The sequence below is a fragment of the Myxocyprinus asiaticus genome, chromosome 35 (genome assembly GCF_019703515.2).
Source record: "Myxocyprinus asiaticus isolate MX2 ecotype Aquarium Trade chromosome 35, UBuf_Myxa_2, whole genome shotgun sequence".
NCBI classification, from domain to species: Eukaryota; Metazoa; Chordata; class Actinopteri; order Cypriniformes; family Catostomidae; genus Myxocyprinus; species Myxocyprinus asiaticus.
Window position 1 is genome coordinate 28,789,014 of NC_059378.1, and position 27,561 is coordinate 28,816,574.

The following is a 27,561-nucleotide window of genomic DNA, read 5'->3' on the forward strand; positions in this document are numbered from 1 at the left end:
CAGCACTGTTAATTATTTAACCGGATATGGTTTGTATTGGCCCCTATCTTCCTCTTGGCATATGAAGACAGGCTTATGTTTGTGTTTCTACAATACCCATATGGCAAGTGAATGCAGCTTGTGTGTATAATCTATAGCACAGCGCAATGGTATATGAATTCCTATAATGTCAGCAACTGACGCAGCGTCAAAGTGACGGACTTAAAAGAGAATGGTCCGGTTACGACTGTATCCTTGGTTCCCTGAAAGGGGTCGTGCTTACCACACTTCTGATTTCTTGCTGTAAAGGGGCCAAGAGATGCACTCTCTTCCCTTCAGTCAGAAATCCGGACAATGCAGCACTGCACTTCGTATATAAGTGATAACACGTACATTAGGATTGCTGTGATTTTAAAAGGCTTCAGAGATCGCCACTCCTGGGCGGAGTTATCCCATAGCATCAGTTGACTACATTCTGGCAACCACAAAGGTTACAGTCATAACTGGATGGTTTTACTTAAGTCCAGGTTTATTGAAGCAAAGAACCACAGCTATAGTTCATCACATTAACTATAGAAATGCTACACTAATGTTTGACAACCGAAAGGGTCCAAATAAGTTTTGTCTCCATCTGAACGCGTCTATCTGTTGTTCTATAAGACTTTTTGTGCTTGTGCCATCTTTCTTTATTTGTTTTGATATTTTGTTATGTAATGCAATGACATTCATACATTTTAAAGTCGCCCAATACATTTTTGAATAGTATTATCTATTGTTTGCTCGTTTAAAACCTAACAATCTTTCTGTGAAATGTTCTACTCATGCTATCTTTCCTTTAAATAAATTACAATTGCTTTGCTTTTTTGTTATAAAATCGAATGCCATTTATATGGCTGAAGTGTCCAAATCCTTTTAAGTTGTTGAGGTGTAATTTCATACTTTACCACTAGATTGCATAAAAACACCGTTGGAAATTAGATTTAGTTGCGTTTGCTGCGTTTAGCCTAATTAGCTCATTATGTCCAGTTTTTTTCAAAGAGGTTTACCTCACTAGTTAGCATGACAAGTATAATCAAATAAATAAGTTCGACTGCAAACAGTAATCGTTATCAAACCTTTGTTTGGTCTAACAGATGCGCCGGAAGTTGCCTCTCGTAGTAACACGTCATATTCATGCGTCGTGCGCGCTCACCGTTGTGCTCACGCAGGATTCAACAGCTGAACTACAAACATGGTAAAAAAAAATAATAATATATATATATGTGTATATATATATATATATATATATATATATATATATATATATATATATATATATATATATATATTTATTTAAACTTTTTATTATCATACCTGTGTTAGTTTAAAAGTGAAGAGCTATTCCAGTGCTTTCTTCGTTAATTTGAATAAACCTCCTATAATGAGAATCGTAATTCTTGAGCACAGTAACTTTATCACTGTAACAGATAACACGAGTTTATCAAAGAACAAGATTTCATAGCAGATTTAAACAGATTATAACAGTGTTACAAAGATCAGGAACATGGTAATGCTTGTAGAGTTTTAAAGTTGTGTCTGCTGTGCTCATCCGGCTTAAAGGCACAGGTAAATAACAAGCCTGAATCTATCTGACAGATTTGCAGTTTTTATGTTTATACATGTACTATTACTGAAAATCAGAAAGACTCACATATGTGATCAATTTTGTTCTTTAAATGTCTAAATTGCACATTCATAAATGCAAATTCTCAGGAAAGAAACCACGTGTTATAGTGTTTAAAAAATAAATGGTGCATTATGTTTATACAATTTTGCCCACGAAGAAGCAAAAAGCTTCTCATTGTACAGGCATGTATTCTCTTTAAAGTCTTTATGTAATATTGTATACTTCCCCCTAGCAGACTTAGTTGTTTGAATCTGTTTGTACTGTATTTTGTTAATTAATAATAATAATAAAACGTTTTTACATGTAATAAAATATGGATAATGTCATATCTTCCCAATTCGTATTGACAATTTTTAATAAAAATTGTTATTGTTTTTTAGGCTCGAAATGCAGAAAAGGCTATGTAAGTGTGATCTTTCATTGTCATACACCTGTTGATTGATATTAGGCCTGCATGCTTATGACAAAAATCATAATTGTCGATTATTTCCCTTGATATTGTAATTTTGATTAGTTGGATTTCCATTAAATTACTTGCAAATCATAGGAGCTAGGGTTCTGTGACGTCTTTGGGGCCCATGGCAATACTGCAGGGGACTCGCCAATTATTGTTTTGTAAAAAAAAAAAAAAAGTGTCCCTGGTCTTTTTTTTTTTTTTTTTTTTTAAATAGATTTACTACTTACTCAACGGACATGTCTGTGACATGTTACAATACCTAACCACTGAAAACAAAAAGGTGTAAAATCCAAATTTTGATGCATAGATCTACTGTAAATGGTATTCAGCGGCTTTACTTGTAATCTAAAAAATTTTTTTCTGAATAATTTTGCAGTCCTAATTGATGTGAGATTTACAAACCATTTGTGAAATATGTACACATTTTAATGATTGTTCTTATTTCTGTAGGACGGCGTTGGCCAGGTTTCGTCAAGCCCAGCTTGAGGAAGGAAAGGTTAAGGTGAGGTTCATGCATTGCAGTATATAATGCTAATACTGACATTATTAAATCGCCTATATCAATGCAGTATCTGTTGACGTGGTCGTGTGATATTTAAACAGGAAAGAAGACCGTTTCTCGCTTCTGAGTGTAATGAGTTACCCAAAGCGGAGAAGTGGAGAAGACAGGTAAGAAAATGTTAAAATTTGACACTTTTTTTTTTTTTTTCTCAAATTGTTACATTTTAGACAAACTTTTTGAAGTTGTTTATTCTAAAACATATTGGTAAGATGCTATGCACATACGCACTTTAGTTAACTGAGAGAGACACACTTAAAAAAAAAAAAAAAAAAAGATTAGACAATATGCACGTACTGCATACATGTTAACTCACAGCCATGTACCCGTATCTTGAATTTTGGTTTAACCACTATTTTTCTTACTCTATTAGATCATCAGTGAGATTTCAAAGAAGGTAGCTCAGATTCAAAATGGTGAGAACATTTCAAGGAGATTGCTTCTAAATTACAGTTAAGAAATTTAGATGTACACACCTCATGAGTCATTTAACAACTGAACTCTTGCACATCTTTCTTTAGCTGGTTTAGGTGAATTTAAGATCCGTGATTTGAATGATGAAATCAACAAGCTACTTCGAGAGAAAGGACATTGGGAAGTCCGAATCAAGGAACTTGGAGGGCCTGACTATAGGGTAAGAATATAAGTTGTATGTAATAGTGTTTCAAGTTTTTCAAATTTGGGCCCTATGATTTCCGCGATGCGGTGAACACAGATGGAACCGTGGAATCCAGTCATAGAAACGTATCTCTCAAAATCCTGTTCTCTACCCCAAACTACCTTGGTTACAGGCCCACTGCTTGAATTTATATTTCGAAGGAGGAGGAATAACGGCGAATCAAGTCCCCTCCCTAAATTTTTTCTTGTTCAATAAGCGAATATTATACTTGTCTTGCTGAATTTATTGATGAAAAATATTTAAATATATATATATTTTGCTGAATATTATTTATGAAAAGTAGTAGCCTAAACTAGGGCTGCAACTAATGATTATTTTGACAATTGATTAATCTAACGATTATTAGAATTATTATTTGACTATTCAGCGATTATTACAACAATGAATCATTAGCTTTTAACAGATTATTCAGCTTGTGCCCCGACTTAAAAGGTTGTATTAAACATGCTTACTAACCATAAAGAGGACAAAATCATCTTTTAAAATACCTCTAAATGACATTCATTGAATTAAAGGGAAAAATATGTTTTATTAAGTTTAATTCAGTAAAGAAATTCACTGCAAAAAGTCCTATTGTTATCAAGTGTTTTTGTCTTGTTTTCCATTTAAAATTGTCTAAAAATCCTTCAAACCAGATACATTTACTTGAGAAGCAAAATATAAGATATTTAGACTTGCTTTAAGAGAATGTCTCTTAAATATAAGTGTATTTTTTCACTTGGTTATACTTCTGTGAGTGCAGTAAAGACAAAATATACTTATATTCAAGATTTATTCTCTAAAAGCAAGTCTGAATATCTTATATGCTGCTGCTCAGGTGAATGCATCTTTTTTATTTTTAAGGATTTTTAGATATTTTAAATATTTGTATTTTTAATATTATATTCAACATTCTCAGATAACTATTTTTTCTTCTGCAGTATAGCTGGAAAACAAGCCAAAACAAAAACAAATCAAAAACGTATTTTGTTGCAGTGTATAATGGGGCAAAGACTACCGTCTCTCACCTTTCTATTCACTTCAATCCATCTTTAACTCACAAAAAAACAAACTCTCTCATATTAATAAAGCTGCGTATTGCCAATTTTCTTCACGATACGAAATGCACAGTGACATATATTATGATTCAATAAGTCGCGAGCCATTTTTTATAATCTAGCTGCATTAAGCGTGTGTGCTCGGGATGAGTGTCCCCGCAACAGAGTGTGCATCAGCCTGATGCAGTTTCAATCTCTACCCCTTAGATCAGGACATTCGCGCAACTCATAGAAGAGGCGCTGACTGCACAGAGAAATGACAGTTTCGGAGTTTGTAGTTATTTGCATGATCTGCCTCCATATTATTTCAACTTTAATAAGCATTAAAGGCATTAAATATAACTGCATTTAAGATGTAACCCCGGGTATTTCCTTTAAAGAGCTCCGGCTCCGCTTATTCCACAACGAGAGTGCTTCTGTATTTACTTATTTAATATTTTTGTATAATAATTCCCTCATACTTTGCGATCTACATCACCTGAAGCTGTGAAAGTTTAGAGTGCATCTGGACTGTGAGCTGTGTAATTCTTCCTCTCCTCAGTCAGGTGCGAACTGCAGTGCTGCGCTCACACGGCATCATTACAGTTTCATATAATCTCATGTTACGTTAAATGAGATCAAACAACTATTGACAACTAAAATTTTTGTTGACAATTTTTTTTATTGTTGACGTTGTCGATAACATTGACTAATCGTTTCAGCCCTAGCCTAAACACATTTAGAAACTTTAACTACAGCTGCCACAGTTGTACTAAAAAAAGTCTAATAGATTCTATTTAGTAGATTAGCATATTTAACATGATAGAATTTTGTCTAAATACCACAGGTACTGTTACTGCTGTAAAAACGTGAACAGTTTTCAATTTCAGTTTTCAAACTGCACAAACGCTGTGATGGTCCATACTGATAAATCATCAGCACTGCAAAAATGACTTAATTGAAACATAAGCTACAATTAAACCTCCTAGCTAGCTCAGATGAGAAGCATATTTAACTTATACACTGGCGGCCAAAAGTTTGGAATAATGTACAGATTTTGCTGTTTCGGAAGGAAAGTGGTACTTTAATTCACCAAAATGGCATTCAACTGATCACAAAGTATAGTCAGGACATTACTGATGTAAAAAACAGCACCATCACAATTTGAAAAATGTCATTTTTTTATCAAATCTAGACAGGCCCCATTTCTAGCAGCCATCACTCCAATACCTTATCCTTGAGTAATCATGCTAAATTGCTAATTTGGTACTAGAAAATAACTTGCCATTATATCAAACACAGTTGAAAGCTTTTTGGTTCATTAATTGAAGCTTAACATTGTCTTTGTGTTTGTTTTTGAGTTGCCCCAGTATGCAATAGACTGGCATGTCTTAAGGTCAATATTAGGTAAAAAATGGCAAAAAGAAACTTTCTCTAGAAACTCGTCAGTCAATCGTTGTTTGAGGAATGAAGGCTGTACAATGCTTGAAATTGCCAAAGAACTCAAGATTTCATACAAAGGTGTACACTACAGTCTTCAAAGACAAAGGACAACTGGCTCTAACAAGGACAGAAAGAGATGTGGAAGGCCCAGATACAACTAAACAAGAGGATAAGTACATCAGAGTCTCTAGTTTGAGAAATAGACGCCTCACATGTCCTCAGCTGACAGCTTCATTGAATTCTACCCGCTCAACACCAGTTTCATGTACAACAGTAAAGAAAAGACTCAGGGGTGCAGGCCTTATGGGAAGAATTGCAAAGAAAAAGCCACTTTTGAAACAGAAAAACAAAAAGAAAAGGTTAGAGTGGGCAAAGAAACACAGACATTGGACAACAGATAATTGGAAAAGAGTGTTATGGATCTTAACCCCATTGAGCTTTTGTGGGATCAGCTAGACTGTAAGATGCGTGAGAAGTGCCAGACAAGATAGCCACATCTATGGCAATTGCTACAGGAAATGTGAGGTGAAATGTCACCTGAGTATCTGGACAAACTGACAGCTAGAATGCCAAGGATCTGCAAAGCTGTCATTGCTGCATGTGGAGGATTTTGTGATGAATTCTTTTAAGTAGTTTAAGAAGTTCTGAAAATTTTCTTCAAATTGTAATAGTAATTTTTCACATTATTAATGTCCTGACTATACATTGCGATCAGTTGAATGCCACTTTGGTGAATAAAAGTACCAGTTTCCTTCCGTAAGAGCAAAATCTGTACATTATTCCAAACCTTTGGCTGCCAGTTTATCTTGGAAGCATTCACCTGGAACTGAATGCTTCTAAGATGGAGATGATCATCGACTTTCGCAGGGAGAAATCAACTATCACAGCATTAGTGGTCAGGTTATTGAGAGGGTGGAGGAATATAAGTACCTTGGAACCATCATTGACCATAATCTCACCTTTAAACCAAATAGTGAATAATTATACCAAATAGTGAATAATAGTAAATGCCAACATCATCTGTTTTTTCTCCGGAAACTCAGAAAGCTGCAGGTTCATCAATCAGTTTTAGGAGCTTTTTATAAGTGCTGTATCAAATCTGTCATCACTTTTAACATAATAGCCTGGTTTGGCGGAATGATTTCATACAATCCCACTCCACAAGATTATTACACTGAGTAACAAAATCACACAGTAAGGAACTGTAATAACACAGGATGCCACGCACATCCTATACAGTCTATATAACCTCCTCCCCTCTGGCCGCAGATATAGATCACTGACCTTTAAAACTAAAAGGGCTGCAGCGAGTTTTGTTCCTGCATCTATCCGTCTCTTGAACATATTATGATGCCCTGTTGCACTAGCACTTTAAGGACATCATATCAGACTTTACTTATTTTTAACTTCTTAATTGTTTATTAAGCCTATTATTTTTATTCCTTTTAAATTATGTGGTGAATGTGTTAATATTTGTCCTATGTACTTATGTCTGATTGTGTAGGATTCACTGCCAACTTTCACATACAAAGTTCCTAACGGAAAAATAAAGTTATTGAATGAATGAATTATACAAAGTGCAGAACGTGAGATGAATATCAGCCGGCCCAGAATTTTACTTGGGTGGCCGTTGAAAAATTTTCAATGCAGGAAAAACCCTGATCTTGCTCTCAAAGGCACATCCAAATTTTGTCCAGTCTACAATGAGAATGTCTCTCCCCCTCATACTAGCAATGACACCGACTAGCAATATTAAGTAGCATTTCTTGGTTCATAGCTGTGGTGTACACTGAAGTCTATTGTCTATTTAGTAAAAAAAAAGGATGAGCCCTTAAGACCCGGTCACAACGCTGGCCTTTGGTCGATTCTAATTAGACAAGGAATCAGTTGTCTTGCCTCTAAAAATTAACATTCTCCAGGGGAGAGCATTTTTATAAAATCTGAATGCATCATATCGTGACATTGTCAATATATGAGCTCCACTGTCTTCACACTCACTGGTAGCTCATCATTTGCATAAAGTTCAAATTTTCTCAACTTGTCTTGTCGCTTTCCACGGCGATCTCTGTCGCCAACGGACGCGGCAGCTCGTGGTGCCGTAAGTCGTTGTGCTCTCATTGAAAATGAATGGGATCATGTCACGTGATGCCGCAGGCGGTGTGAATGGGGCTTTAGATATATCCTTCCCCAACTTACTATTCCAGTAGAAAATAAATCAACAGCAGTGTTAATCTCGTCAACGAAATTGCGATTAAATTGTATAACAAAGACGAGAAGAAAGAAAAAAAAAAACACCATGGCAATAATCAAGCAGTTGTAATTAAAACATACTGATGATGAGAGAAAGTCTGAGAAATGTACTGTTTTCTATTTATTATTTGAAGGAAAAAATTATCTAAAAAGAATTGATTCAAATAATCCATTCATAGGATGTTGGGGATTTCATTGCTTAAGCTGCAAGAGCTGAAAACCTGGATAGTGAGCTTTACAAATGGAATGCTTACCTCACTCAAACGTGTCCTACATATGTGAGATTAATCAGCTATATCCACAACATAAACATAGTATTAAATTTTTTTTTTTTTCCATGATTAACATTTTTTGATTCATCTAATAAACAAAGAAAAGCAAAACATATACAAACAGAACCAATATGTAACCCTCACTATTAACCCCTAGCCCAACCCCCAACAACACCCCAGTGGTCACAAAATTATAGACACACAAAAAAACAAAACAAAACTGAAAAAAGATATAATAATCACACACACAATACACCTCTCTCTCCACTGCCCCTCCCCGAGAGCCCTCCAAAAAAGCCAGATATTTGCCCCATTTCCCCACAAACAAGTCTAAATTCCCCAGTCTTCTGGATGACCCCTCTTCAAAAGCTGCCACCCTGCCCATCTCGAAACACCACTACTGAAATGGGGGCGCTCCAGCTGACTTCCAACCCCTTAAAATGATCTGTCTGGCAATCATAATGCTAGTTAGGACCCAGTTTTTTTTATGTGCTTATTCTCCATATTAATGACCGCCTCATCACCTAAAATACAGAGTCTGGGGCAAAATAAAATTTGAGAGCCCAAAAACCTTACACATAAAACTCTGAATCTTCAACCAAAATTCTTGGATCTTAACACACCACAAAAGACATGGGTTGTGTCTCCATCTTCTGATTGACATCGCCAGCAGGTGGGTGTGTCTTTAAGACCAAGCCTATGCAATCTAGAGGGGTCCCAATAGACTCTATGTAAAATCTTGAATTGCATAAGGCACACCCTTGCATCTCTAGATGCAGACTTGATGTTATTTAGAATCCTAGCCCACACTCCCTCCTCCAATACCAAGTTTAAATCTTTCTCCCATAATCTCGTAAGAGAAGTTGAAGTTCCGTCCCCCAGACTCTGAATTAGCAGGGAGTAATACACTGATGCCTCATGACCTTTTCCAAAAGCAGTAATCACCACTCCCAGAGTATCTGCTGCTTTGGGGGGGTGTAACTACACCCAAAAACTGTACAGAGCAGGTGGCGCAGCTGTAAATACTTATAGAACTGCGATCTGGGAATCCCAAAATGTTGAACCAAATTTTCAAAGGATCTCAACACTCCACTCTCATATAGGTCACCGAGTGTAGTAACCCCCCTCCTGATCCACTCTGACCAGCAAAAAGGGGACTTGTTAATACATAATTTGGGGTTCAGCCACATGCTCGAGGCAACATTTAAATAAATGTCAGAATTAAACACTCTGGACACTTTTGTCCACACCAAGTGCAAATGCGAGACAACGGGGTGTAACTTAACTTCTCCGGTTAGTTTGCTAGAAAGGCTTTGCAATGGCAAAATAGGGTCCAGAACTTCCTGTTCAATACAAAACCAGGGAGGGGCTCTCTCAGGTGGAGGAGACCAATGAGCCAAATGTCCTTGACCGAATGCATAATAATAAAACAAAATCTTGGATAGGTCTAGCCCACCTTTGTCAATCGGCCTGTGTAACTTATTGAAATGTAAACTGGGACGCTTACCATTCCAAATGAAGGACTTCGCTATGCTATCAAATTGCTTGAAATAAGAGAGGGGGACATCTACAGGGAGAGATTGTAACAGGTAGTTAAATTTTGGAATACAATTAATTTTAATAACATTAATCTTCCCAATCATAAATAAATGTAATGAAGCCCACCTGCCCACGTCGCTCAAAAACCTTTTTATTAAGGGGTCAAAATTAACTCTAACTAAATCAAACAAATTTGCTGGGAATAAAATGCCCAAATACTTAATGCACTGTTTGGGCCACTGAAAGGTGACCGGCTGAAAAGCCATTACTGGGCAGTACGCTGTGTGGAATGAATAATTCTGTGGAGGCAAGGTATAGATCTAGTGGGGTCAGAGACAACAAAAAGCAAAGTAAAAGCTTATGCGCCATACCTCCCACCATCATTCGCCACTGACCACATGATTTTGATGAAATGCATAATGTTATCAGAAGAGCTGCTGCACCGAATAAACCACACCTGATTATATGTATAAGAGATGTCATAACTTTGCTCAATCGGTTAGCCAGAATTTTAGTATTACAACTTAAATCTGCACAGACAATGAAGTGAATAAACAGGTTAAAATAGTAAACTAAGTGATGCACTAGTCAGAATGCGTAACTTGCGTTGTGAATATGCTGTGTCCTTAAAATGCGCTACACATAACGCAATATCCTAAACTGTCAAAACAAACTTCTAAAAAGTAGCTAAAAAGTAGCTAATACCGCAGTATATTCATTATATTCTATTATTTCAGGTTTTCAGGACAGTTTTATCATGTTGTTTAATCTGATTCATGTTGAAATAATTAAGTAGTTTATACATTTTTCAAAATATTTTAATATTTGGTTGAAGTTTGCTCTGCTACAGTTTGATGCATGTTTTTGTCATTTTACACGATTGTGAACTAAAATTTTATTTTTGTTGACTAAAATTATATTCCATTGTAGTCTGAGTAAAATTGACTAGAATGAATATGACATGATGAAATATTGACTAAAGTCAAAGGACATTTTTGTCAAAAGACAAAAAAAATTTTGTGAATTAACACTAATCAAAACAAGAAAGAAAACAGCTCTTCAAGCCATTTCATGGGGTCTAACTGGATGATTACTAATGGATGTAACTTCTTTTTAAAGTCTGTCTTATTGTCAAAAATCATTCTGGAAATGTTACAGTGTTTACATTTTAACAATGTTTCATACTTGTGAACGTGGTTTGAGATTCTTTTTTTTCTTTTTCTTTTTTTTAATGTAATTTTTTATTTTTATTTTTTAATTTAACAGCGAGTGGGGCCAAAGATGCTGGACCATGAGGGTAAAGAGGTACCAGGAAACAGAGGATACAAGTATTTTGGTGCTGCAAAAGACTTACCTGGAGTCAGAGAGCTGTTTGAAAAAGAACGTAAGTTCAGTGGCATTATATCTGATTGTGGTTTCTATGCTGTCCTTTACTCTTTGGGTTTATGTGGTCATATATTTTAGCTATGAGGTTTAATTGTAACTTTTGTTTAAGTCATTTTTGCAGTGCTGTTGATTTATCAGTATGGACCTTGTAGAGATTTTTTGCTGCTCAGTGCTCACATAATACAGAATTTTCTTTGATATTTTGGTTTCTTAGCTGTATAATATAGGCAGTATTTACCATCCTGTTTGGCTGTAGCATAACGCTACTTGCACATGCAAATGAACATTTTCACTCAGAAATTGTAATTCATCAATAAGTTCACACATATAGGAAGGATAAAACCCAGAACTCAGACTACAAAATCAGAATTTAGACCACACACACACACACACGCACAAATTACTAACTCTGGATAGAGTTACTCTGGGTAATACCTCAATGAACTGGATTGTTTATTGGATAAAGGTTGAACGAATCTGGCGGAAATTTAGTTTTAGAACCTTTTCTTCACATTTTAGAACACATTTATTGGTGAATGAGACTCGATAGCCATATTTCCAGGTAAGCTAAAGCTGATGTATCAGACTCTGGAGACTAGCTATCCCTCGAAGTGAACATGAACTTGCTTATTTTGGTCTTTGTTTAGTGGAAAGCAAGATCTGACCCAGCGAAACTCCGCCTTTGACATTGACCCCGCCTCAATCCCCAGTTTGCCTTTTTTGGTCCAAGGGTAATCGGCTGGCCAAATGCACTTAGCCGTAGGGCCCAGAGGAGGCACAATCAAGCCCCGGAATTGATGGTGGGAACGCAACTGGCCCTGGCATGCACTAGCACATCCTCATTTGGCCCGATTGCGGAAACATGGCTATTGTGAGTGTGTGTCTGGTACATATCTACTTCAAATTTAGCTCTTGATTTTTCCATTGCAGCTATACCACCCCCAAGAAAAACACGAGCTGAGCTGATGAAGGACATAGACGCGGAGTATTATGGCTATAGAGATGAGGACGATGGTGCTTTAGTACCTTTGGAACAGGAATATGAGAAACTAGGTGGGTGAAATTTTTGTTTTACAACTCAAATGTATAGCTGATCATATTGGTTTTGACCACTGTTGATGATTATTATTATTATTTCCATCCTTTTAGGCTGATATTGAAATCAAGTAATATGAGGGCTAATGTTTTCTAGTTCTAGGTTGTTACAGATACTGATTTTGCTCTTATTTTCTCTATCTGATCACATCAACTTGCAATTGAAAAGAGATTGATCAATGTTTGTTTTAATAAAATTAAGGGGAAGTGAGTTAGCTAATGCAGTTGCAACAATAATGGCTGTTTTCAAACAGGTTTCCATTGCTCTCCCCCATCTGCCATTGGTCATAGAAAAAAAAGAGAATGTCCCGCCCCAAACTCATGCCGTTGTTTGATCCAGTGTTGCTGTGTCGGGCTTTGAATTTCCGAAATGTAGGATGGCAGGGGAAGATTCATTAATAGTCATAAGAAAAGCGCTACCCAGGGTCAGAAATTAAGGGGGGCTCGGGGCAAAAATGCCCCCGAAATTAAAGAAACTGAGTTTTCTTCAAATGAATGAAATTTTCTTCTAAAACATTACAGTATGTTACAAAAACATTTTGTAATGTCTGTTTTAATAATACCGTTATACCGGACATAAGGGGTGGGCGATATGACCAAAATCTTAAGCACGATAGCAATACATATTATGATATAGTAAAATGTTTCTGGAAAATCAATAATAGTTTATATATTAAATAACCATATTTTAATGCCTATTTAAGTATAATTCAGTCAGTATAAAAATAAAATTTTATATAATTTTCTCTTCATTTGGAACTTGACAAACAGTCAAAGTAACACTTAACTTGGTTTTAAATCAACCTTACCATAATGCTAAATTTCACATTATGCCATACTTCAGTTTATGTTGTTACCAATATGATTATTATTATAAACTTATCTCAAGAAATTTAAGATCTTCTCAAATCAGTGCAGCAAAGAAAATAATACATACGTTTAAAAATATCAAACGAAAATAAACACTTCTTGCAGAAAATATCCAAAATTATGTAAACACTTTTTTGCTGAAAATAAATATCAAATAAATGTAAACAATGCGGAGCGCATCTTATGTTTTTCATAATATTCTTTTGTGTGGTTTATTTTGATGTGGTAAAACAGTTTGCTTGTATTACCAGCGATTATCATTGCACAACACAGTTTGCAGGTTACATTTTTCTGCTCTGTTTTGGCTTTTGTGAACCCACACAACAGATGTTGCACCTGTTTTAATTACAAGCTCCTCTTCATTTTCTTGACTTGTTTGGGAGTTATCCTGGACTTTGGAGATGTCTTTTTTTCCATCAGGGTTTTTCCTTGGTCAAAAATGGTCTTCGTTGGTGGCTGATGTATACATGGTCCATACACATGAAGTTGGTTTATTACATAATTGCAATTAATTAATATTTAATGTAATTATGTAGGTACACTGAATATACATGTTATTTTCGATCATTTAAGCATCTGGAACATTTTGAATTTGACAGTTTTTGTTTTACTTCAAGATACTATGGGAAATCAAACTAAACTTACTTGATTTAATTAACACCTTATTTCTATAGGGCTAGTTATCATCTGATTGTACATGAACACAGCACCTTACTGAGGTGGAAAAGTGCTTTAAGTGAACATGTTTGTTTCTACTCCTTAACAAATATTTACTATTTTCTTTAGGCTTTTAATGATTGAAAGTAATCTCTATAGAGTATATATGAATATCTGAAGGCAAACATTGCCAGTGTGTTTCCTAATATCAAACATCATCCGAATAGAATTTAAGTAAGGTTGATGATGTTTAGTTTAAAAACACTTTATTTTGGCGCATGACACACAGTGTTGTAGCTGTTTTCCTCGTCAGTGGTGGTTAGAATGCCAGGCTGTCATGCTGTTTGAGATGTTTTACTTCCACTGTAGTGCTTTAAGGTAAAAAAAAATGTTTTTCAGTAGAATTCAAATGGGTCACGGAAGTTTGTGTGGTCTGCGCCAGGATATCAAGAGAAGCCAGAATGAGTAGAGCGAGCGATCCCACTCTGCACTCTCCTGTCTCTGGAGCACAAATATTGGGAAGCCTGTTAGACTCATGAAATACAGTTTTGCGTGTCAGATGAGAAGCATATTTAGCGCTTATGAAGCACCAAATGCAATATGAATGTTGGCAGGACATCGAAAAAATTTAATTGCTGGAAAACCCTGTCCAATTTTGTTCCATTCTCTCAGTCTCGCATGAAGCCCTGCTCACTGATAGATATGCCACGCATTTTCAGCCATGTAGTGTATGAATTTTCAAAGTGTAATATTGTCCCAAATGGACCCAAATTCCACACTCCATTTTGATGGTTGAAAAAGTGCATCATCCGGGTACTCGTAGTACACTTCTTTTTGTTGCATTTTCAGTGTAAACACACTACTCGCACTACTTACACTTCAAAATGATGTAAAATAGTGCAGAAGTGTGCGATTTGGGATGCACCTTGAGGGTTTGAACTCAGGAGCTCAGGTTAGCATTTTGAATCAGATTCACTTTCTAAGCTAATCGGCCGTCAGTGAGCACACAACTGGTAGCACAAACATTTCAAAATAAAGGTCCAAAGTGTACTTCGGGCTTTTTTATAATTAAAAATCCCATATTGTGTACCACTTTTTTCTTCTACTGGTAATTATTGATTACGATTGGAGTAGCACAATAAACTGCATCTGGGTAGTGTTGTCACGGTACCAAAATTTCAGTAGTCGGTACCGATACCAGTGAAATTTCACGAGTCTCGATACCAATTTGATAACACAGCAAAAATGTGCTATTGAACACACAAGTTTAGTTATTTTTAATAATTTAATAATTCGTTTAATAATTATTATTTTCCAGAACATGTTTTAAAGTTTAATGTAATCATCAAAATGGTGTCTAATCAATTAATTCTTTTAATAAGTGAACATAGAACTTTTTAACATCATTGCATTTTTTTCTAACTTTTATTCAACAGCTGTTTTGCTTGTGATAAATTAATTGTTGTTGTTATTATTATTATTACTTAAGAGAATATTACATTTTACTATAGAGTTGTAACACATTTTTATAAAAAAAAAATAATAATAATAATATTCTTCAATTTCAAGCATCTAGCTTTTATTTTAAATCATGCTTTTATTATGACTTGTGTTTTTTGCTGGAAGCTTCACTTTTCTTGGATAAACAGTTCGCGATATGGTGATAAATTGAGTCTGCCCGGTAAAAAGTTCTCGTGGTGGCGTAGTGACTCGCCTCAACCCGGGTGGTGGAGGACGAATCTCAGTTGCCTCCCCGTCTGAGACCGTCAACCCACGCATTTTATCACATGGCTTGTTGAGCGCATTACCGCGGAGACATCGTGCATGTGAAGGTTTCACGCTGTTCTCTGCGGCATTCACACAAAATAATCATGTTATCCTGATAGCATGTCATTGAAGTCTAGGCTAATTGAAAAACACAAACAATGACACATCTTTAATTTCACAATCTATAACTTCAGTTATATACTATTATGTGTAAATTATGGTTTAAAAGTCATTAGATGTTATATCGACATGCATCATAAAACGATTTTGAAGGATTTCTACTCAGGCAGTGAATATAGTACCCATTAATAGGTCTCTTAGCCAATAGAATTGTTGTGATGTCAGAGGGAGACCTGATTTTCAGGGGGGACTCGATTTTTCAAGACAACGGCCCAGTGTGATCATTGAAGACTTATAAGTCACGTCTGAAATCTCATCATCTGTTTACACTGTCCTTTTGAGTCTGACAAATGAACTGTTGGACACAGTTTTGGAGTGTTTGTATTTTGTGTTTTAGATTACTGGTGTTTGTGTATGTGGTCATTTTGAAATTATGTTTTAAATTTTATTACTGTGTAGCATTTTGGTAAACTCTTGTTTTAAATCCTATATAAATGAAGTTGAATTGAGATTCAAGTGCAAATGCTTTGATTTAATTATATAAATAAATAGTTTACATGTGGTGCGTGGTTCATAGTGGATTAGTTCTCTGCTTTATCTCAAACAACATGAATGATTCTCAATGTCTACGAAGTTTCCAGAGTATGAGCGGTCGGATTTATACATTAAAGTATGCAGCTCATCTACACTAAGATTGCAACCTTCAGCGGTTTAATAAATCAGATTAATTGTCCATTTCAGTGTAAAAGGAGTAACAGAGCACACGTTCACATTAAGCCTGTGAGCATTTTAAAGCTGTCATGTGTCAGTCAATAGAGTCGGTGCTTGGTAATACCGGTACTGGAGAAACACTGGTATTGTTACATCTTTTTTTATTTTAGTACCGACTTAGTACCAACGTACCGGTACTTTTGACAACACTACATCTGGGAGTTTATTCAATTTGCACTCTTGTAGTCTCTGTGTCTGGGCCACCCGCTAACCATAAAAATAGACTAAGGCAATATTTTAAAACAATTTAAATTATATATACACACACACACTACCGGTCAAAAGTTTTAAAACACTTGATTGAAATGTTTCTCATGATCTTAAAAATCTTTTGATCTGAAGGCATATGCTTAAATGTTTGTAATTAGTTTTGTAGACAAAAATATAATTGTGCCACCATATTAATTTATTTAATTATAAAACTAAAATTTTATTAAAAAAAAAAAAAAAAAATTTTTTTTGAAATTGATGACTTGGAACAAATAATAAAGAAAAGCAGCCAATAAGTGCCCAACATAGATGGGAACTCCTTCAATACTGTTTAAAAAGCATCCCAGGGTGATACCTCAAGAAGTTGGTTGAGAAAATGTCAAAAGTACATGTCTGCAAATTCTAGGCAAAGGGTGACTACTTATATATATATAACACAGTTTTGATTTATTTTGGATTTTGTTTAGTCACAACATAATTCCCGTAGTCCATTTATGTTATTCCATAGTTTTGATGACTTTACTATTATTCTAAAATGTGAAGAAAAAAAATTATAATAAAGAATGAGTATGTGTTTCAAAACTTTTGACTGGATGTGTGTGTATATAATAAATATATATATATATATATATATATATATATATATATATATATATATATATATATATACATACATACATACATGACATCAAGCTTTTGACACTTAGGACAATTGAAGGACTTGTACACAAATATTACACAAGGTGCAAACATTCATTGATGCTCAAGAAGGCAACACACTACTATATGCATACTTTATGTAAATATCTGTAATGTAGATTATGAAGAGCAGTACTAAATAAAAAAAATCTTTTATCTCTTATATTTGAATAAATTATAAAAGAGGTGTGAACATTTGAGACAAAGGGAATGCAAACTTTTCAATATATTCTGTTTATTAAACCTCCAATTAATGGGTTATCAGCTGTCTTCCTTTTCTTCAGCTTTCTATCTTGTTTCTGAACAGCAAACTAAATCAAGCAATTCTGCGATTTGGTGACTAAAAACAGCCATTTAGCTCCTTAATGTTTCTGTTTAGGAGCCAATGGCTAAAGTAATTTTTTTAGTCTGGAGCTTTGTGACACTGGCGTTGCCTGAAACGTTTTGCATGGCTGTACTACCGTTTTAGCAACTCCTGAGCAAGTAGGCTAGTCAGTGTTTGTTTCACTTCCTATTTTGATGTGCGAACACAAGCAAACAAGTTTGCAAAATAAAAATAAAACGTAAGGAAAGGAGCGAAAAAGTGGAAACATCCAGGTCTCATACATAGATATTAGGCTCACTATATGTACATGTATATATTCATATGCTTTGTGGGTACTAAAAGTGAGAATCAGTAAAAGTAAATGTGAATTCAAGGTGCAATTGTAGCTTATATTGTTGTTCATCTATTGAACTCCTGAGCTGAAGAAAATAGTCACCTAAATGCATTACTCACTTTACTTATTTAGTGCTTAAGACCATTTGCAGCAGAAAAAGACCAGATTTGATTTGAGCTCCACATGTCTTTGAATGAGACACGCAACCACAAAATACACTCCCTTTAAAACAACACTTTACAGTTGAAGACTGACTCAAACACACACACACTCTCTCTCTTTCACTCCCTCCCGACTGTCTTCACATCATGGATGAAGTCCTGCATTAAGTGCACTCTGGTACAGTTGTGGCATTGTGTGCTGACAGTTTTCCTTCATATGTTTCCTATTTGTGTCTATTGAACTGAATGCTGAATATGCCGCAGGAGGTTTGATGCGACTCATTTGAAGCATAACCATGCACCTGACTGTCCAGTGACCATGCTTAAGTCACATGACAGCTGCATTCAAAATCTAATTGATTCAATTACTCTCGTGTAACTCGTGCAGCCACTGAAAACTTTGTGGGTGAATTTCACGAAGAAATGTCCTGGTCAATTTTTTGTGACCTTAATTTTATGACAATTAAAAGCACATTTTGCCCCAAATTCTTATTACTGTAATGTGAAAGAAATCTCATTCGCACTCAGGGTTCCCACTCTTTTCAAGGCACAGTTTTCCAGGACATTTTATGTGCCAAACGGGTGTTATATTTAAGCAAAAACACACGAGAGGTCATGATGTGTATTGCGATTTATTGGATGGTTATTTTTTCTGAATTTCTGTGTTCGACAGCTTAATTCAATTTTATCATCAAAATGATTTTTAATTAAATGAATTAACTTAAAATAGAATTATCTAAAATACATTTTAATATAACATTGCATTATATTTAACAAATAAAATGTTATAAAATTCTCAGAACAAAATTTGAAACAACATTGGATATATTTTTGTCAAATGAAGTTCTGCACAACAGAATATCACAGATGTGAGATATTTCTTTAATACATTATTATTATTTAATTACAGTAAACATTACTATACAGTAGTCAAATATATTTGTCTCTTTCTTTCCCCCCATTTCATGCATCCAGTTAAATTGAGCTTTTCTGTGTGTTTTTGATGGCCAAGTCTGATTATTAAACCCCAAAAATTTAATTTAATTAAGTAAATATAGTCTGAATGTACTGCACGCTTCAGAGCGCTCTGCTCTGTCATCTACCACACACACAGAGAGCGCACTTGATGATCATGATGCAGTGTTTTCACTTTATGAGCAACTGGCTTCACACATTCATTTTGAAGTGTGTAGCACATGCAGATTAAATATTAATTAATTAATTAATTTAAAAAAATGTGCCTTTTGTGGTTTAATGGACCCTTTTCACAGACTGTGATGTTGCGTTTCCATCTTATTTAGCAGCATTCAGACTGTTTTACAACTCAAATGTTTTTGTAGTTATCAGTACAGCCGTCAAATAAAAAACAAAAATCATATTTTGCACTAAATTGATACTTAATCTATTTAAACAAATGAGCACAGAATGTACGTGCTTTGTTTATGACAGTAAACCAATGATGTTGTTTCACAATGCGCAGCAGCCAACTGCGACAAAATGATACGCATATATGTATTTGACATCTATCCCGAGTCCTGATCGTAACCATGTTTTTGTACATGTAACAAAAACCTTTTTAGCGACACAGTCAAACTAAATTATTACACTAAAATATTTTCCAGGACAAATAATTGTTTTCTCTGACATTTAGATATTTTTCTATTTTTCCATTCATTTTTCCATGACTGGAAAACTGCATTGCAAAATTCCAGGTTTTCCAGGACAGGCTTAGTTGTCGTGAAAATAATAAAATAATATATTTGGAAAATAACGTGCTTTGTTGTTATGAAAATAATACAATTGGAAGAAAGCATGCTTAATTGTCATGAAAATAATCATTTGGGAGGAAAACATGCTTAATTGTTATGAAAATAATACAATGAAAGCAATCTTTCACAATGCAATATGTATGCACTGGTGGCCAAATGTTTGGAATAATGTACAGATTTTGCTGTTTTGGAAGGAAATTGGCACTTTAATTCACCAAAGTGGCATTCAACTGATCACAAAGTATAGTCAGGACATTACTGATGTAAAAATAGCACCATCACAATTTGAAAAATGTAATTTTTGATCAAATCTAGACAAGCCCCATTTCCAGCAGGGATCACTCCAACGCCTTATCCTTGAGTAATCATGCTAAATTGCTAATTTGGTACTAGAAAATAACTTGCCATTATATCAAACACAGTTGAAAGCTTTTTGGTTCATTAATTGAAGCTTAACATTGTCTTTGTGTTTGTTTTTGAGTTGCCACAGTATGCAATAGACTGGCATGTCTTAAGGTCAATATTAGGTCAAAAATGGCAACAACAAAAAAAGAAACGGCTTTCTCTAGAAACTCACCAGTCAATCATTGTTTTGAGGAATGAAGGCTATACAATGCTTGAAATTGCCAAAAAACTGAAGATTTCATACAAAGGTGTACACTACAGTCTTCAAAGACGAAGGACAGCTGGCTCTAACAAGGACAGAAAGAGATGTGGAAGGCCAGATGTACAATTAAACAAGAGGATATGTACATCAGAGTCTCTAGTTTGAGAAATAGACGCCTCACATGTCTTCAGCTGACAGCTTCATTGAATTCTACCCGCTCAACACCAGTTTCATGTACAACAATAAAGAGAAGACTCAGGGGTGCAGGCCTTATGGGAAGAATTGCAAAGAAAAAGCCACTTTTGAAACAGAAAAACAAAAAGAAAAGGTTAGAGTGGGCAAAGAAACACAGACATTGGACAACAGATAATTGGAAAAGAGTGTTATGAATCTTAACCCCACTGAGCTTTTGTGGGATCAGCTAGACTGTAAGGTGTAGGGGGGTAACGGTTTGAATTTCTTATGGTTCAGTTTGTATCACGGTTTAAGGGTCACAGTTTTGGTACGGTTCAGTATTTGCTTTTGTTAAAAAAAAAAAAAATACTGCCAAATAGAATTCATATGAGAAGGGATGTTTTGATAATGCTGCTTGAGTATTTTAATCATACATGGAAATCCCACATGAACACCCCAAGCGCTTTAGTTATTATTTCATGTCTGTCTGAATTAGCACTGAGTGCTTGCTTAAAAATGGAAGGGAGTGTGTGCAGTTTCAGCTCACCTGCGGCTCTTTTTCTGGGTGATGTCGGCGTAAATGATTAATCATGTATCAATGTATTACTGTAACGGCATCTTAATGCCATTAATCAAAGCGCATTATTGACGCTCATGATAGATTACAGCCACGCAAGGAAACGGGAAGAACTTGCACGTGCATTTTAAATAAACCCTCACACGCATTATTGACATATATACATAACTCATGTCGAGCGATGTCTGCAAACAGTGCCTGTTTTGTAAATGTCATTTGACCACTGCTGTTGTATTTGACTGCAAAAAGAAAATGTTCCCAGAAAGGAGAAACGCAGGGGGCTTCTCTATCAGAGTTTCATTTTCTCCACTTGCCATTTTCAACTACACACAATGCTTGCAGAACAGTGATGTCATCAAGTTGACCCACGTGAAACACAGGTGGAGCGTATCCATTTACAGATCCATTCAGGTGCATTAGCAGAGGTTATAACTGTGCCTCTTTGACATTTTGTTTTCTTGACCAAAACTTGTGCTCCAGATGCGTCATTAAATGTGAGGTGAACCGACCACGGTGCCAATGCTTCCCGAACCGTGGGTGGCGAACCGTACGGTTTGGTTTTTTACCGAGAACCGTTACACCCCTAGTAAGGTGCGTGAGTATTGCCCGACAAGACAGCCACATCTATGGCAAGTGCTACAGGAAGAGTGGGGTGAAATGTCACCTGAGTATCTGGACAAACTGACAGCAAGAATGCCAAGGATCTGCAAAGCTGTCCTTGCTGCTCATGGATCATTTTTGGATGAGAACACTTTGAAGAAGTTAAAACAAATTTCAAATTGTAATAGTAATTTTTCACGTTATTAATGTCCTGACTATACATTGTGATCAGTTGAATGCCACTTTGGTGAATAAAAGTACCAATTTCTTTCCATAAGAGCAAAATCTGTACATTATTCCAAACTTTTGGCTGCCTGTGTGTGTGTGTGTGTGTGTGTGTGTGTCTGTGTGTGTGTGTGTGTGTGTGTGTGTGTGTGTGTGTGTGTGTGTGTTTTATGGAAAAAATTAAACATGACATGGACGTGTTGTTGATGGTTTTCGTGAGATTTACCCTTGCAATTGACTAGTTTACCAGTTCAAGTTTGTGTGCTTGGTTCACACTAAAATTTAAAGATATTACTTAAAGCTGCATACAGTTTATATGCCCATTATTTATTCTATACCTGGGAAGTTTTGAATGTGACTATATAATGACTAAATATAAATTACGATTTTTGTTTTCTGCTCCATCAGTCATAGCAGAGGCTGTTGAGAAATGGAGAGCAGAGAAAGAGGCTCGATTAGCTGGCGGAGGTGGCGTGAAAGACACTGAGGAGGAGGAGGAGGAATATATTTATGCTGTCAAAGACGATGAGGTAAACAGTCATGGCGGCTGGTAACTGATTCTGATGAGGTTATTTTGAGTGATTTAGTTTGTATGCCTATATCGGTTTCATTTGCCCTCATATTTTGATTCAGCAGTCTGATGATGAAACAAGAGAACAGATGGAGGGAGAAGATGGTGCACAAACATTTATTGCTCATGTTCCTGTTCCCTCACAGAAGGAGGTGGGTTCAGCACTTGTAACATTTAGAATCATAATCACAAAGCCAGTTTCATTTCACTATTGGAACACAGCAAATGTAAGCATTGCAATAGAGTGAGGTACTCTTTAAACTCAATCACAATCTTTTAGTTAAAAAGGATAACAGTGGTCCTGGATTCTTATTGTTTGATACAGCATTCCAGCTGTGCTAAAGTACACAATATAGTAAAAGCTATGAATTGAAACACCTGTTTACCAAGCTACTTTGACATCACTGTACCATTGTACCTTATTACTTAATCGAATCATACTCTTGTCAATCACAGATTGAAGAAGCCCTGGTCAGACGGAAGAAGATGGAACTGCTGCAGAAGTACGCCAGTGAGAGTTTGATGGCTCAAAGTGAAGAGGCCAAAACATTACTTGGTTTATAGTGTGCTCAGTAGAGTGAACTATATTGAACAGTCATAGATCTTAATGTTTCAGTTGAGAGTCCAGAACTGTGTATTTTCAGATCAGTTCACATAACACACTGATAATTGGCATTGATGATTCGAGCAGATGTGCTTTATTTGAGTATTTGATGTGGTTGTAGATGCTCAAATTTGGGATTTTATAAACTTCAGTGTTCCGTTAAAGTCATAATGTGGAGCTCAAACACAAAATAGCTGAAAATATCTGCAATGCTTAATTTGACTTAGTCACTGTGATGCATATTGGCTGCACAGTTAAGGTTATATTATTGTAATTTAAACATGTTAAAGTTCACACAGCAGCAAATGTTAATGCACATCTGTGATATTACAGGCCAAAAAAAAAAAAAAAAATTAGAAAAAAAAGTGTTTTTTATTTTCGGATATAATAACTCTGTCTAATGCTGATCATGTCCAGTTATGTTGAATTACAGTAGAAGGAATATTCCGGGTTCAATACAACTTAAGCTCAATCGACAGCATTTGTGCCATAATGCTGATTAACACAAACATTTATTTTTGACTTGTCCTTTTTCTTTTTTTAAAAAAAGCAAAAATGTGGGTTACATTGATGCTCTTACAATGGAAATGAAAGGGGCCAATCCATAAACTTTAAAATAAGATGATAAAAAAAAAAAAAAAAAATGATTTAAACAACATTACAACACAAATAATAACATTACAGCTAAAAAAAATAAGAGCTTTTGATAAGCTTCACATTTCTGCCATTAAACCCTTCAAAAATTGGCCCCATTCACTTCCATTGTAAGTGCCTCACTGAAATCTCAATTGTTTTTTTTATTTATTTTTTTTTTAGAGAAAACAAGTGACAAGTTTAAATAACTTTTTGTGGTAAATCAACATTTGAAATCATTATGCCACAAATGCTGTTGATTAAGCTTAACTATTGAACCTGATATTTTGAACCCGAACTTAAACATATATATTTTTTTTTTTTTTTTTGGCAAATGGCAAAATGGCTTTCGGTGTTTATTCATTTGACTTTGTTGTCCATTGGCCATAAACAAATCTCTGTAAATATTTTGTATACTATGTTTACCTTCCTTTCTTGGACAAGTAAACTGTTTTTTTTACAAGAATGCCTGCATATACTGTATACTTAAAACACTTGAGTAAATGTGTTAGAAAAAGTGCAGTATTAAATGTTGGTGTTCAATATTTTTGAAATTAAAATACTTTCTCCTATCTTATTTTAATATGCAGAGCTGACTATAAACCATCCGAAGATTGATTCTTTTAAAGTGTAAACATTCTGGCTGTGTGGCACTATGAAATCATTGCTTTGTTTGAGCATTCTGACTAGCATGACACCACAACATTGGCTCAACTAATAGTGTTAGTTTGGGTTGGAGCAATGTTTGACTGGTCAATGGCAGACATCAAGTGTTCAGGAAACCTGTTTGAAAACAATGTGTTTTATTCCGTTTGCTATTGTTGCTGAAATTATACACTACAGCTTTAACTCACCTAAAATAATATATTTAGGGTTCCCAACATGGTCATGAAAAACCTGTAAATATCAGGTAATTTAAAATAATTTTAAGATTTCAAGGCCTGGAAACATGGAAATTTCTACAGTGAATATACACTCACAGACCTCTTTATTAGGTACATCTGTACACCTACTTATTCATACGATTATCTAATCAGCCAATTATGTGACAGCAGTGCAATGCATAAAATCATGCAGATATGGGTCAGGAGCTGCAGTTAATATTCACGTCAACCATCAGAATGGGGAAAAAATGTGATCTCAGTGATTTTGACCGTGGCATGATTTTTGGTGCCAGACAGGCTGGTTTAAGTATTTCTGTAACTGCTGATCTCCTGGGATTTTCATGCACAACAGTCTCAAGAGTTTACTTAGAATTGTGCCAAAAACCAAAAACATCCAGTGATGGAAACTTCTTGTTGATGAGAGAACTCAATGGAAAATGGCCAGACTGTCAGAAAGGCAACGGCAACTGAGATAACATTTTTCCCCCATTCTGATGGTTGATGTGAACATTAACTTAACCCACTTGGGGCAGTGGTGGCTCAACGGTTAAGGCTCTGGGTTACTGATCAGAAAGTTGGGGGTTCAAGCCCCAGCACTGCTAAGATGCCACTGTTGGGCCCTTGAGCAAGGCCCTATCTGCTCCAGGGGTGCTGTATCATGGCTGACCCTGAGACTGGACTGAGGTCTTGTAGGCCTGTTGTAAGGCAGGTCCTTACCAGACATCACCAGCAACAATGTTGCCTATGGCCACAAACCACCTTCACTGGACCAGACAGGACTGGCAAAAAGTGGTTTACACTGACGAGTCGTGGTTTTGTCTCACCAGGGGTAATGGTCGGACTCACGTTTATCCTCAAAGCGTTACACCAAGGCCTGTACTCTGGAGTGGGATCGATGTGGAGGGTCTGTCATGGTCTGTGGCGGTGGGTCACAGCATCAGCGGACTGAGCTTGTTGTCATTGCAGGCAATCTCAACGCTGTGCATTACAGGGAAGACTGTATCATCCTCCCTCATGTGGTACAAATTCTTGCAGGCTCGTCCTGACACAACCCTCCAGCATGACAATGCCACCAGCCATACTGCTCGTTCTGTGAATGATTTCCTGCAAGACAGGAATGTCAGTGTTCTGCCATGGCCAGCAAAGAGCCCGGATCTCAATCCCATTGAGCACGTCTGGGACCTGTTGGATCGGAGGGTGAGGGCTAGGGCCATTCCCCCAGAAATGTCCAGGAACTTGCAAGTGCCTTGGTGGAAGAGTGGGGTAACATCTCACAGCAAGAACTGGCAAATCTGGTGCAGTCCATGAGGAGATGCACTGCAGTACTTAATGCAGCTGGTGGCCACACCAGATACTGACTGTGGCCCCCCTTTGTTCCCCCTTTGTTCAGGGACACATTATTCCATTTCTGTTAGTCAAATGTCTGTGAAACTTGTTCAGTTTATGTCTTAGTGGTTGAATCTTTATGTTCATACAAATATTTACACATGTTAAGTTTGCTGAAAATAAAAGCAGTTGAAAGTGAGAGGACGTTTCTTTTTTTGCTGAGTTTATATCAAGGGCTAAAGGGTCACTAAAAGAGGTAGTGTGATTCATATAGACACCATATGCCTATCATACATTATGTGGCAGTCAACTAATAATACCAATTGTCATTTTAAAAACACGTCATGCACAAAAGGCAGAACCAAGGAGGTCTAATACCAAGAAAAAGCTCTCTAATAATATTTGCGATTTAAATTTTGCTTGCAATACATTTAGTTTCGTCAGGGTACAAGGTTACTTTTCAAAACTTGATCCAACACTGAATGCTCAAGCAGCCTAATTTACACTTAGAAAACTCTAACAATGCAATTGCTATAACAATGGAAAAAGCATTTACCAATTTGCTTGAAGTGAAACTCAGCCCTCATTTCCTGTTTAATTAATCAATCTCACGATCATGCAGAACATCTCAGGTTTTTAAATCCATAAAGATCTCTTTCTCAACAGCAATAACAGCAGTGATGACAGCTGACTCGTCAGCAAGATCTCGTGCTCTTCACTTTCAAATGACATACATCACTTAAAGCGTGATTGCGTCACTCAAGGCCAGCTAGAAGGCCTAGACTGGGACATATCCTAAAGACCACAACCACCAAGAACAAATAAATCTTTTAGATAAAACTTTAGATGCCTGTTCACTGCAGTGTTGAGGGATTCAGTGGAAATTCTGATGGGGTGGAGCTCAGACTCACACGCTGCTTCGGCTAAGGAGCATGGCTTCGGGCATGCGATTTGTGAAACAGTTGTTACACTTTGCTTGTAAGCATCGAGGAATAAATTCTGAATGGATAAACTTTTAGTTTTTTGCTATTTGTTTGTAGATGAATTAGGAGTGGAAAGCGATTGAAAATACATAGGCAAAAAGGTCAATGAGAATGAAAGGATGAAAAAATATTTTTTTATTAGGCATGTTACACCAGCAGAGAAGGCTTTGCTGGCCCTGAGAAATCACCACTGGTGAAATGTCACCTGAGTATCTAGACAAACTGACACTTAGAATGCCAAGCATCTGCAAAGCTGTCATTGCTGCACGTGGAGGATTTTTTGATGAGAAATCTTTGAAGTAGTTTAAGAAGTTCTGAATTTTTTTTTTTTTTTAAATTGTAATAGTAATTTT

At 36.0% G+C, this 27,561-nt stretch overlaps 1 protein-coding gene across 4 annotated transcripts; it reads left to right on the forward strand.

The window, feature by feature from the left end:
* The first annotated feature begins 1,121 nt into the window (after positions 1-1,121).
* Positions 1,122-26,438, forward strand: LOC127425957 (pre-mRNA-splicing factor ISY1 homolog). Of its 4 annotated transcripts, none has more exons than XM_051672332.1 (12): positions 1,122-1,213; positions 2,026-2,048; positions 2,553-2,604; positions 2,706-2,771; positions 3,035-3,077; positions 3,183-3,295; positions 11,127-11,244; positions 12,177-12,299; positions 22,616-22,737; positions 22,844-22,930; positions 23,235-23,281; positions 25,727-26,438. In XM_051672332.1, exons 1-12 carry the CDS (start codon positions 1,211-1,213, stop codon positions 26,205-26,207), a joined length of 1,278 nt encoding a protein of 425 aa, XP_051528292.1. In that variant the 5' UTR covers positions 1,122-1,210; the 3' UTR covers positions 26,208-26,438. The 4 variants fall into 4 exon arrangements, with proteins under 4 accessions (XP_051528292.1, XP_051528291.1, XP_051528294.1 ...); XM_051672331.1 differs by having other exon boundaries at positions 22,841-22,930; positions 25,727-26,436; XM_051672334.1 differs by lacking the exon at positions 25,727-26,438 and having other exon boundaries at positions 23,235-24,592.
* The last annotated feature ends 1,123 nt before the right edge of the window (positions 26,439-27,561 follow it).